This window comes from Nycticebus coucang, chromosome 22, assembly GCF_027406575.1.
Source record: "Nycticebus coucang isolate mNycCou1 chromosome 22, mNycCou1.pri, whole genome shotgun sequence".
Taxonomy (NCBI): Eukaryota; Metazoa; Chordata; class Mammalia; order Primates; family Lorisidae; genus Nycticebus; species Nycticebus coucang.
Window position 1 is genome coordinate 4,195,206 of NC_069801.1, and position 13,239 is coordinate 4,208,444.

The 13,239-nt window shown below is 55.5% G+C and overlaps 1 protein-coding gene across 1 annotated transcript; it reads right to left on the bottom strand.

The window, feature by feature from the left end:
• Positions 1–4,485: 4,485 nt before the first annotated feature.
• KLHL21 (kelch like family member 21) lies at positions 4,486–11,961 on the bottom strand. The gene is made up of 4 exons (XM_053575490.1): positions 10,702–11,961; positions 8,019–8,424; positions 5,435–5,507; positions 4,486–4,784 (listed from the first exon to the last, which is right to left on the bottom strand). Exons 1-4 carry the CDS (start codon positions 11,789–11,791, stop codon positions 4,491–4,493), a joined length of 1,863 nt encoding a protein of 620 aa, XP_053431465.1. The 5' UTR covers positions 11,792–11,961; the 3' UTR covers positions 4,486–4,490.
• Between the last annotated feature and the right edge of the window lie 1,278 nt (positions 11,962–13,239).

Consider the following 13,239-nt stretch of genomic DNA (forward strand, 5'->3'; position numbering starts at 1 on the left):
TTCATCCTGTCCAGCGGTCCATTCCCCAAGGCCCTGGAGCCACAGACCTGGACTCTTTTAAGTTAGAGTTCTCCTTTTCCACCCATGCCCTTGGTACGCAGTAGCTCCCTGCCCAGGTGTCTTTGGTCTGCTCATTAGTAGACCTCAGCTGAGAGACTCAGGGAGCTTTAGGGGCCAAGCTGCTGGCCCTGGCTACTCTCCATATCTGTGTTCTATTCCTCAGAACTGACAGTGCTGGCCAGATAGAGCAAGGCTCCTCTCAGAGCTGAGGGGGTACGAGCTGGTGGGAGTGGAATCCACTACTCAGCCTCTGGAGTCAAAGCCAGGTGGCCAGGGCCACTCCATCATGGCCTTGCTGGCCAGAAGCAAAACGGAGTGTCCCAGAAGTCACCATACACAGGGAAAATGGGAAATGGTAGTTAAATTGTACCTTTTTTTTTTTTTTTTCTTTTTCTGACTGGGGCTGGGTTTGAACCCGCCACCTCCGGCATATGGGACCGGCGCCCTACTCCTTGAGCCACAGGTGCCGCCCTAAATTGTACCTTTTATTTACAAAATATTTATAAAAAATTTATAAAGTTTTACAAAGAACTTAGAAAATAGCTCAGCACCTGTAGCTTAGTGGCTAGGGCGCCAGCCACATATACCAGAGCTGGTGGATTCAAACTTGGCCCAGGCCTGCCAAACAATGACAACTACAACCAAAAAATAGCTGGGTGTTGTGGCAGGCACCTGTAGTCCCAGCTACTTGGGAGGCTGAGGCAAGAGAATCGCTTAAGCCCAAGGGGTTGCTGGGAGCCGTAACATAGTGAGACTCAAAAAAGAAAAAAAAAGAACTAAGAAAGTACCCTTTGTGTTGGCCACTTCGCAAAATTTTGTATTTAGTAACTAAAGATACATTTGACTAGCATCTATTTTCCTATGTGTGGCGACGTTAGGGGCACCCTGTAATTTAAGAGGGCAAACTCTAGCCTCAAAACCTAGTTCGCCTTTCTAGTGTAGGCCTCTCTTCAGATTCTGATGGGCTCTGTGGATGTGAAAAACATCTCAAGCTTGATGGCTCCTGTGGACTCACAGCCTGGCTTGGGGGCTTAGGGCTCCTCCTCCATCTTAAGGGCTGTATCTCCCAGGGCCAAGGCTTTTCCTAATGCAGGTGCAGTAGAGTCTCATCACCACCCAGCAGGAGCCAGCCGGGGGCGAACACCAGTGGAGCTGAACCAGGCACCTGCCCTTCTGTGCTGCCCTGTGTTGTAATGATCTGACATGGAAGGACTGGGAGGCCTCTGTAGATGGCAGACCCCTCAGACCTTTGGTATGCACCCTGCTTTATCTTGCCACTCTGCCCCCTTCTGTTAGGCACAGGGACCCTCCCCACTTCCCCAACATCTGGTCTCAGCTCAAAGAATTCTCGGAGGATACAGCAGCAGGATGACAAAGGCAATGACACCAAATGTAGGAAACACCTTTATTTGAAAAGTATTGAAGGCATCCTAAAACCTGAAGCAGGATTCTGGACTTGTAAGCCCACAGAATAAACAAAAATAAATACCCACATCTGTTCTATCTTCTGGGGTAGGACTGAATGGACACTGCAGGGAGGGTGTCCTTTATTACTGGAGTCTTTGAAGTCATATAAATATAGAATACATTATGGTAATCAGTATTAAAGTCACTGAATATTCATAACTTAATTTGTAGAGAGATCAGATCCTATGTAACATATAGGAACAGTCCCATCTCCAGGCGGCCCAGCATCTGTCCTGAAGTAGTGTAAGTAGAGCCAGCCCCACACACCGAGGGTGGCAGGTTCGAACCTGGCCCCCGCCAAACTGCAACAACAACAAAAAATAGCCAGGCCTTGTGGTGGGCACCTGTAGTCCCAGCCACTCAGGAGGCTGAGGCAAGAGAATCACCTAACCCCAAGAGCTGGAGGTTGCTGTGAGTTGTGATGGCACAGCACTCTACCAAGGGCGTCAAAGTGAGACTCTTGCCTCTTTTTTTTTTTTTTTGTAGAGACAGAGTCTCACTTTATGGCCCTCGGTAGAGTGCTGTGGCCTCACACAGCTCACAGCAACCTCCAACTCCTGGGCTTAAGCAATTCTCTTGCCTCAGCCTCCCAAGTAGCTGTGACTACAGGCGCCCGCCACAACGCCCGGCTAAGAGACTCTTGCCTCTAAAAAAAAAAAAAAAGAAAAGAAAAGAATAGAAGATAACATTGGGACCAGGGAACTTATTAAGAAAAAAGGAAAAAAAAGTTGACAGCACTTGCGGGCTTGGAAATCAAGCAAACCCGACCTGTAGGTGGTGTGGACCCTATAGCCCAGAACCCATGGCAAAGAGGAGCCAGGGGGCCTGATCCTTGGTCCCCAGCTGGAGGGACCTCCTGTTGCTGGGGCTGGCACCCACTCTCCCACATCCATGGTCTTCTCAGCCCAAAGACACGGGGTCCTGCTGGAGCCCCAGCAGGTATGGGGTGCAGAGACAGGAGGTGGCACTGGCCCACTAAGGCAGAACAGCAAATAAGCAGGAACCGGGGGCACTCTTCCACAGGATCAAAGCCTCCCAGCCCAACCTCCCCTGGGACACCAGGACAGTGCTCAACACAGACCAGACAGGGCATGCTTTCTCTGACACCCCGTGCAGGTCTGGGCTCCATCAATCCTGCAAACCTAAGCCCTGCCCTGCTGCTGTCTGCTGCTGACAGGAGACCAAGAACAACCTCTGGGGGGCTCAGCAGCCTCCTAGGAAACTAAGTGAGGCCGTGGGAGGGGATTCCAGGACTTGGGGGCGGGAGGCCAGGGAGCTTACTCAGAACAGGAGGCTCTAAAGGAGCAGAGGACAGAGCAGGCAAGCCTGGGCCTGCACCCTGGAACCTGAGAAAAGGGCATAAAACAAGCAACAAAGACAGAGGGGTGCCTGGTCCCAAGAAGCCTCATGCATGTTTCCCTGGGGCCCACAGACAATGTTGTTCCACTGTTCTCCCCAGCATTCCTACCAGTGCCTGGCATACAGCCAGCGTGTGGTCATGACCAATGTGTAGCAACACAACATGGAAGGGCTGCCATGGACTGTGACCTCGTTGGCAGGGACTCTGGGACAAGATAAGACCCAGTGTGCGGTACCATAACGGGGCCCTTCAGGAGGTGAGGCAGGGCTCATGTACAGCCCTGCCAGGTGTCCTGGAAGAAATTAAGGCAACCACTCAAGCCATCTGGCCAGTAACAGGTTTAAGTGCAATTTGTTAAGTAATGGTGCTAAAACTGTATTTTTCTTTGTGAGAACACATGTCTTCAAGTTCACTAAGAAAAGGCAACTCAATAAACATAGTGGCTTTCACTCTCTCTAATGAGAAGATGCAGCCTATGCCCTATTCTCTAGAAAGGGAAGCAAGGACAAACTCATGCACATCTACTGTGGGGACCTCGAGGGACCCAAACTACCCAATCCACAGAAACCTCTTGCTTCCAAGAGAAAACCAGTAAGTCCCTGACCTGTGGCATTTCCCTGGGACACATCCTGCCACCTGCTCCCGGGACTGGGCCGTGAGTTCCTGCAGAAGGCTTTGGTGACAGCACTTTGTGGACTTGGAAATCAAACAAACCTGACCCTGTTTTCTAGCTCCCTTTCCCCAAATTCTTCTAAGGGTCAAACTGCAAGTATTCAAATGTTGGAACCAACCACCCCTGCGCAGGGCTTCCTTTAGAAGCTACACGACTGTACTCTTGCATTTGCAGCTGTTTGCTGGACGGGTGTCAGTGACAGACCCACAGTGCCTCCCAGGAAGGAGCTATGTATGACCTTGTGCTTCAGGCTTTCACTGTCTACTTCACCTGCCTGGGACAAAGGCCCAGGGGAGGTCTCCAGGCCAGGGGAAGACACACTAGCCAAGGGAGACAGCACTGTCCTGGTGTCCTCTGGAGACAGGAACTCAGCAGGCCCCACTGGACCCCTTCACAGTCCTGCTCAGGCCCTCGCCCTGTGTTCAGCTTCCGGGAGCCCCACCCCCGTAAGGTTTCTGGAGTGAGCCCCCAGGAGAGGCACCCAGTCTGGGGAGCTGGCACACCAGGACACCCAGACTGGACACGGGGCTGCAGCTGTCTGCTGATCACCAGTGCTCCAGGCTCAGGTCATTCTCAGCACCTCACGGAAGAACGCTTCCCCTTCACTTGTCACCCCTAAGTCGTCATCTTCTCCCAAGGTAGGAGCAAGTAGGTATAGGTGGTGGCAGCAGGAAGGGTATGTGCTGGGCATCTGTAGGCTGGGGGTGACCTCTGGGAGCCAAAGACGTATTGACAGGGAGGTGGCTCCTCCTCAACTGAGGGGGACATTCACAACCCACCGTGGCCCTGGCAGATGTGACTCAGGCTCCAAAGCACAGAAACCTTCCAGGCAATGGATCCCGGGACTTGCTCAGCCACCCCAGAGCTGTGCTTGTCTACGAAGGAGGTGCCGGTTACCTGCACCGAGGCCCTTGTTGGGCCAGGCCGGGGCTAGTGCAGCTCCTCAGGGTTCTGTGGTGGCCGGTGGCGGCCTGCATCTAGGTCGTTGTTGCCACTGTCCAACTCAAAGCCACGCCCGCCTGGGAAGGTCTGAGGCATGAACTGGCGGAAGATACTGACGCTGCCGTGCCAGAAGGTGGGCTCCGGAAGCCTCCCCACCACACTCCATGCCCGAGTCTCGGGGTCATACGCCTCCACCACATCCGAGAGTTCAAATGTATTGTCATATCCCCCAGAGACGTAAAGTTTCCCTCCCAGGACAGCCAGGCTGCCCCCCACGTGTACCTGTGGGCCAAAGGGATGGGTGAGGGGAGGCTGGCAGCCCAGCCTGGGGTCCTGTGGGAGACAAGGCATGCCCAGCCAGCCCCCCAGAGAGTAGCCCCGGCTGTGGGCCTTGGGCAGGTGTGGGGGTGTATCTGGGACTAAGAAGATCGCCTGTGTGGCCTAATGCCAAGAAGCCTCCCTCTCCCCCTCCGGCCCCTGACACCACCACACTGCCAGGCTCAACAAGCAGAAAAGGGGAGACCCTGTTCAGAGCACATAGTGGGTGCTCAATAAATTTAACCCCAAGGCCAGTCCCCAAAGACCTCCTGCCTGATCTCATCTCTGCTCCGGCCACACTGGGCTGCTGACCATTACCCAGGACACACCAGGGGCCCCTGCTCCAGGTGACTGGCTTGTTCCCGCCCCTCCGTCCAGGCCCTCTGGCTAATAGGTGCTCAATAAATGCAGCTCGCTAAGTCATGTGACCTTGGATCCTATCTAATATCTGTGTGCTTTGGTGAGCCTCAAGAGCAAAAAGGGGATAACATCAGCCTTTTACTCAATGAGGTGACACTCGGAGAGAGCTCCCATAAGCCTCACCCACCACGATACCATGTTTGCAAAAACAGGACCTGCCTGTGCCTCCAATGCTCACATGTCTGCAGATTTACCTGATTCATAGACGGGATCTTGTCCCACTCATTCTTCACTGGGTTATACACATCCACCTCAGCAGAGTCATCCCTGTGTGGGGCAGGACAGCTGGTCAGAGTGAGGAGGAAGTCCCCTGGGTGTGAGGGGCTGGCAGTGACAGCCCTCAACCCACCTCCTTGGGCTTTTATGATGCCTGTGGCAGCTCCGTGCTCTTAGGAGTGATTCTAGGCTCCACGGCTCCTGGACCCAAAGATCATGCCCCTGGATGCTTGAAGCCTGTCAGTGCCTGTCACCACTTAGCACCTGCCCCCATTGTGGCCACAATGGCTCCCTTCAGACCTTGCCGGCGCCATACTGCTTCCCACCTCAGGCTTCAAACCACTGCACCCTCCCTAGCCTCCTGCTCATCCTCCTGATTCTGACCTGAGCCACTTTTTCAGGTCATGTGCTCTGAACCATTCCTTGCCACTGTCCTGGGCATCACCATGAATCCTCAACCCTGTCCCATCCACTGCTGCATCCCTGGTTTCCAGCAGGATAAGTGCAGTTACAGGAACAAAGACTCCAGCAATGCACCCTTCACTTTGAGACCAAGATCCTTCAACCCCATTTGCCACCCTCTGTGCCCCCTGCCCTGCCCATTAAAGGGCTCAAATGCACAGCCTTGAGAAGAAAAGACACTAAGAAAAAAAAAAAAGGGCTGGGCAAGGTGGTTCATGCCTATAATCCTAGCACTGTGGGAGGCTAAATCAGGTGGATTGCTTGAGCTCAGGAGTTCAAGACCAGCCCGAGTAAGAGCAAGACCCTGTCTCTAAAAAGAGCTGGGCATTGTGGCAGGTGCCTGTAGTCCCTGGTACTTGGGAGGCTGAGGCAAGAGAATCACTTGAGCCCAAGAGTTTGAAGTCGCTGTGAGCTCTGACACCATGGCACTCTACCAAGGGTGACAGAATGAGACTGTCTCCAAAAGAAAAAAGAAAGAAAGAAAAAAAGGAATAGACATGGTGATGATCACAGGTTAGGGGTCAGCAAACGGACCAAACAAGTACTCGACGCTGCAGCGCAAGATCAGCCATGACGAGTAGGCTGGCTGTGTGCTGACAAAACTTCATTTGCAGGGACAGAAATCCGCATCTCATGTAACTTTCTGTGTTGTGAAATATGACTCATCTTGATTCCCCTCCACAGTCATTTCAAAATGTAAAACCCACCCCCAGTGGTGGCCCATGTGATGACTACGATGCAGAGGCTGCCCCCACTTCTTCCCCAGCAGATGAGCAAGCTGCAGGCAGGGTGCCCCACAGCACAGGCAGCCTGCTGTGGGCTGCTGCACTCCAGCCACGGGGCCACCTGTGCCCAAACCAAGATGGGGCACTGCTGGGGCAGGAGACCCCAGGACAGCAGCCCTTTCACTGATGACGAGGGCACCAGGGCTGTGGGCCCCACACAGCACAGGCAGCCTCCCTGGAGCTGCTCAAAATAGATGGCATTCCAGGGAGGCGACCGAGTGGCTCACAAAGAACTTGAAGTGCACACGCAGGGCAGCGTTGGGACAAACCCTTGAGGGGCACTACCCAGGCGCTAGCCGACCTGTTCCCACTCACAGGACCTTCTCCTTCCTCCAGAACAGCCTCTGCTTCCAGGCCTGCCAGGCTCCCTTCCTCCCCTGCAGGTCACTGGTGGGACAAACCCTTCTAGAGCACACCCTCCTCCCACCTGCCCCCTGGCTTGGGTGCACCCCCTGCGAAGGCCAACAGTGGGCGTGGGGGATCCCTAATGCTTCCTTATGGGATGGTCTGGCAACTGAAAGCTAGCACCTGCCCTTGCACCCGTGCTGCTGGGGTGTGGGACATTCTCAGAGGCACTTGGCTTGGAACCACTGTCTGCCTGGGGCTGAAGCAAAGGTTCTGGCACTCTTATGGGTTGTATTTATAGACACCTCCACGACTTGGGGCGGGGGGGAGAGAGAGTTGAGGGAAGGCTCAGAGGGTGTCTTCTAATGGGACCAGAGCTGGCTGAGAGATTAAGAGCAGTTCAGGGAGGAGCCTCTTGAGGGGTGGGGGGTGGGGCCGATAAAGGCCAGTGCTGCATAGGCAGAGAGCACACGTCCTCTAATGCTCCTAGGTCAAAGCCCCAGATCAACAGGGCATAGGGATACTATCGTTCATTCCCCTTCCCTCCTTGTCCCACAGCTTCAAGGCAGGGTCTAGGCCAGGGAGGGAATAGCAGCTGTGTGAACAGCAGTGTGCAGCAGGCAGGCAGCCCCCAGCACCCTCCCAATGTGCCCTAACCAGTCATGAGGGAGTATCTGGCTGTGATAGGACATTAAGACCAGTAGATGCAGTGACCACTGGCTGCCCATCTCTGCTCTGTCCTTTCTCTGAAAGGACCTAACTCCATCACCCTTGGGATGGCTTGACCAAGCAAACTGGGAACTGCTCTGAGAAAAGGGGTAAATAAGCATGCTGGGGTCAGAAGACCCAGAATCCCAACTTGGCCTCAGTTTCCTCATCTGTGAAATGGGGAAAACAGTGCCTATGTCCTTAGCACAGGGCCTGCTAGGAAACACCAAGCACACAGCAGACCAGGCACCTGGGGACTCACCTGACAAAGTACATGAGTCCATTCAGAGTCACAGTCTTGGGGGCGAAGGACCAAGGGGGGAGCTGGCCACAGTCCACCAGTGACCACAGGTCGGTGTCTGGATTGTAGCATTGCATCACCATGGTCTCCTTGCCAGCCAGGGAGCCGATGGCATAGAGCCGGCCACGGCAGGCAGTGGTGGAGCAATTGTCCATAGGGTAGGCCATGGGCTGCAGGGCCTCCCAGGAGTCGGTTGTGTGGTCATAACGCTCTGTGCTGTCAGCGGCCACCACGTAGAGCAGTCCGTCCAGCACAGAGGAGCTGTGGTACTCGCGGGCCTTCAGCATGGGCGCCACCTCCGTCCACTCATTCACACTTGAGTTGTATCTCCACACGCAGTCGTAGAGCCGGGAGCCATCGGACCCACCTGCCGGACGCACAATGGGCAGATCGTCAGCCCACTTGGGGTGAGTCACTCGCTGTGCCTTTCTGAACTTTTGTGTTCCTGAACTGGTGGGAGGGCCTCTCCCTGAGGAGGAATTACCCTCACTGGGCTTCACCCTAACTCACATCCTCTCGACCTGAATCCAAGGCCAGAAGCTCCATGCTGTGGCAGGGGCAACTCACATGCTGATGGTCACCAACTGGGCCACCTCTGTTGGCCTGGCAAAGTTCCCAGGGCAATCCTAAACAAACACTCAGCCTCCATCTGGGACCCCCACATACAGACACCTCGAGCAGACCAGAGCACTGGGGCTCAGGGCAGTCCTCCCAGGGAGCCACCAGACGGTGGGTATGGTGCACAGGCATTTTACCAAACCCTAGGCTTCTTGGGCACCCTTTAAACCAAGAGAGGAGGAAACCAGTGAGGAAGGGACCCAGCCTAATGCTAAAAGGGCACTTGTGGGCTTCTGGCTCCTGACTTTGCTGCAGGTAACCAAGGTGGAAAAACACATCATATGGCTCTGCAACCCTAGCACAGTGGTATGGTGCCAGCCACATACACTGAGGCTGGCGGGCTGGAACCTGGCCCAGGCCAGCTAAACATTGACAACTGCAATAAAAAAATAGCTGAGTGTTGTGGCGAGTGCCTGTACTCCCAGCTACTTGGGAGGCTGAGGCAAGAGAATTGATTAAGCCTAAGAGTTTGAGGTTGCTGTGAGCTGTGACACCACATACTCTACCGAGGGCAACATAGTGAAACTCTCTCTAAATAAAAAAAAAAGAAAAAGAAAAAGAAACACTCACCACTTTATATGAGTATGATATATACACTTGTCTCTATTTTTTACTTCAATAAAAGCAGTGCTGGCTGTAATCATGAATGATACTATATCTACTAAGGATATCAGAACTCCCATGGGTGAAGGAACCCTAAGAATTCAGGCGCTGCACCCCTTTGTCTCCAAGGCTGGCGCCACAGGACAGACCAGACAAGACATTCTATCTGTCCCATAGCCCAAGCTTTTAAAGGGAGAAGACAGAGTTCTTATAAAGTCACTCTGCTGGCCTCCCTTTCAAAGGAGAACTGTGTCAAGGCGGCTGAAGCCAGCTTTCTCACCCCTATGAAATTCCCTACTGGCAGCTGAGTGGAATGATCCAGCCACCTGCCTAAACTCAAAGGATTAAATGCTCAGCTATGACATGTATGGAAGGGTGTGCAGGAAGCTGGGACAAGTCTGGCCAGTTCTGGGAAGGAGTTATTTGCTCACAGTCACTGGCGAGACTATGGGGGGGCGGGGGTATCCCATCTAACATGGAGACAACCTCGTATTGGACAGAGAAATAGATTCTAGCAGAGGCTGGACCTGGACTAGGCCAAGGAAATTGTGGCCAGAGAACCAACAATTTCCCTGGGCTGGGATGTGTCCCACTTGGGAATGCCACTGCATGCCCCAGAGGCTGTGATGATAACCCATCCCTAGCTCCCTGCCTGGTATCAGAACCTCCAATGTTTGCCTGGTTGGTTCTTTCCTTATATAGCAGTCACAGAGACCTCCCCTCCTCACCCCTGGGAAGGAGGTAGCCTCCTGTTTGAACCGGATTTATCTTTCATAAAAAATGTGGGAGAAGCCCAGGAATCAGGCGGGCTGAGATCCGCCCACCATGACTTGGCAGTGTTTTGAGGTTTGGGACAAGGAACTGGAAGAAAACCTCTGAACATAACATGTGACCATGTTTACAGTTGCTGGCAAACTCGGCCTAAACGCCATGTGACCACAGCAGCGCCTAGGTGCAAGTCCAAGGGAACCTTGGTATGGGTGACACAGAGTGAGTCAGGAGGTCGCACGGGGCCCAGCTGGGAGGGAGAAATCCCTGCTGGGGAAGAACGGGTGAGGCATCCCGGGTGTAAGCCCCCCCGCCCTGACCTGGATTCTTTAAGGAGAAAAAGAAGGCACACATTATGCGAGCTGAATGTCCCAGTACCTTCCAACAAATGTGGGGCGGTACCTTCGGGACAAGGAGTTGGCTCAGCCTGGCAGGCCCGCCGCACGAGTCACAGTAGTTACTTGGCCTCACTCACAAAGAGGTATTTCTTCAAGGTTTAAAGTATCAATCGAGGAAACGTAGTTACCCATTTTCCAGCTTGGACTCAGGAGTGGCCCTCGGATTTCAGGCAAGTGAGCTAACCCAGGAGCGGCGCAGACCCACCCCAGGGATCCCCGGCAGGGGCGTCTCTCTGATCAGCCTCCAGTCGACTTACCTGTCACGTAGATGTCATTGCCCAGCGCCACGATGCTATAGCCCCCGCCCAGGTGGTCAGGGAACTCCGCCAGGTAGCGCCACTGACCCGTCTGCGGGTTGTAGCAGTCGACAGTGACCAGCTCGTCGCAGTCCTGGTCGCAGCCGCCTACGAGCACGAGGATCTCAGCGAGGCCCGTGGAGGGGCGCGGGCGCATGCGGGGGCAGGGCCCGCGGTCGTGGCGGTCGTAGCGCGCCGCCTGGAAGTCGCGCGCCTCGCGCAGCAGGCGCAGGCAGGGTGGGCAGCGCGCCACCAGCGGCTCGGCCTCGACGTGCGCCAGCAGGTAGAATCGGCGCACGAAAGGCAGGCGCACGGCCTCCAGCAACTGCGGCCAGTGTGCGGCGCGGCGGGGCGGGTCTGCCCGGACCCAGCGCAGCGCCAGCTGGTAGGCGGCCTCCTCCTTGGGCACGCATAGCCCGTCGTCGCGCAGGTAGCGCAGCAGGCGCGCTAGCGGCAGCCGCTCCAGCTGCTCTGCGCCCAGCTCGCCCACGTGGCGCAGTATGAAGCGCTGCGCCGCGCTCGCCAGCCCAGCGCAGCTGAAGGCCTCGGCGAAGTCCTGCATGTCCAGGCAGTTGGTCAGGTCAAGCTGCTGCTGCAGGAAGGCGCCGCACGCCTCCTTCACGGCCGGGAACTGCAGCAGGTCGGCGGCACGCAGCAGCGGCTCGGCGTTGTCGCCACTCACCGCCACGCGGCCAGTGTAGCTAAAGTCGAGCAGCAGCTGCAGCATGTCGGGCGGCACTCCGTGCAGGCGCACCCGCTCGGCGCGGCTCTCGCGCAGCTGCCCGGCGAACATGGCGCGGAAGTAGGGACTGGCGGCGGCCAGCACCGCACGGTGCGCGGGGAAGTCGCGCCCACCCGCTGCCTCCAGAGTCACGTCCAGGAACTTGCGCTCGGCGCGGAGCTGGCTCAGGCCGCGCAGTAGGCTTAGGGCGTGCGCAGGGTCCGAGAAGGGAAGCACGGCCAGGGGCGCCGGCCGCTCCATGGTGTCTGGGATCCGGGAGTCTGGGACACCGCGGCCAGGGCCTGCGGGGAGACGCGGCACGCCCGACATCGCCGCTATAAATATGACTGGCGCGGCGGCCTCCAGCGGGCGGGCCCGGGCGGGGCGGGGCACCGCCTACTTAACCCTTTTGAGCTCGGTGCCTCAGCTCTCCCAGCCGTCCACCCCAGCGCGCGGGCTGGCCTCCACTGTGCCGGGTGTTCGCCCCAGGCTCTCCGGGCTGAGTCACCGGCGCCTGCGGATGACAAGCGCCAGTTCTGAGGACAGCCCCTCAGCGGGGGGTCCGGGGATTCCACTACCTACCCGGGCCGGCTGCCGAACAAAACCCGAGGAGGCGAGCGCGGCCCCCGAAACCGAAGCCACCCCTTTTCGCGCCAGGCTTCCCAACTGCGCGGGACCCGGAGCTCCAGGACAGCTTGGTACAAAGGCTTTGTTTTTGTTTTTGACTTCCACTCCTTTCTAGGGTTGCTGCAGAACCCCATAACGGGACAGATTCAAACGATAAGAGTTCTACAATTCAAAGACCAAAGCACGAAAAAGTATAAAGTTTTTCGGTGACGTTTTTTCCTGGCTCATTTGTAAGTGACTCGGGGCCAGATTCCAGGATCTGGTCTCCACTGTGTCAAACTCAACAACACAGTCATTAACTTCTGTCTACTTAGGAGGCAGAGCTTTAGTTTCTGAGTCAGAAATAGGCTCCAGAGCTGTCCGCCCAAGGGCACAGGCCTGCTGCGAGGCACCCTGGCCTTCCTAGCAGCTTTTCTTGTTCCGTGAGATGGGTACTAGGGTTTGCAGGGTGTCAGCTCAAGGTCAGACGCAGACTGCCTAAAAAACTAGATGAAGCCAATGGCCCGAGACACAGTCCCTTGTGCCATAATGGAATGGTGAAAGAAGGAATTCCCCGCATTTTAGTTCCAGTAGATAACAATAAAACAATGAACGTAACTATGGCGGGGGGTGGGGGGGGCGAGACTCCCTCACTTGGAAGCCATTTTTTCTTTAATTTAAGGTATGCATTGCTTGGTTTTAGAGAAGACCCCTAATTCACCTTCAGTGTTCCTGTTTTGCAGAGGCCCAATCCCCCGTCTCCTGGCCTCCCCCTCCCCCCCCCCCCCCCCGCAGCCGCTGGGCCTTTATAAAGACATTGCTGGTGAAGGCGCCCGCCCACGTGGGGCCCAGGGCAGGCCTTGCACACTGGGACTTGGCTGTCATTCCTTGGTTCTGGGTAGGTCGGCACAGTCTTTGGAGAAGACATTTTGTTTTTATTTTCTCTCTGAAATGAGAACTGTAGTCTTTCTCTTCTATTTGAGAACCTCACGAAGACCTACCCTGAGAATGCATCTGGTCTAAGTTCCAAGGTCAACATGGGGAGCACAGGCCCAAGTAAGAAAACATTCAGGTACCCAGGCCGGCAGCCTGTTGCCCATAGAAGGACTGTTTGCACAGCTATAAACGGCCCAGCAGCATTCCTTGGCCCAGGAGCCTGACCAATAGCTTAC

What these genes read in the sequence shown, in the direction of transcription:
- KLHL21 (XM_053575490.1), bottom strand. Translation starts at nt 11,791, where the DNA reads ATGTCGGGCGTGCCGCGTCTCCCCGCAGGCCCTGGCCGCGGTGTCCCA. An exon ending in CAATGACATCTACGTGACAG is followed by an intron (nt 8,425 to 10,701) that starts GTAAGTCGACTG and finishes TGCGTCCGGCAG; the next exon opens with GTGGGTCCGATGGCTCCCGG. An exon ending in AGATCCCGTCTATGAATCAG is followed by an intron (nt 4,785 to 5,434) that starts GTAAATCTGCAG and finishes TTTGGCCCACAG; the next exon opens with GTACACGTGGGGGGCAGCCT.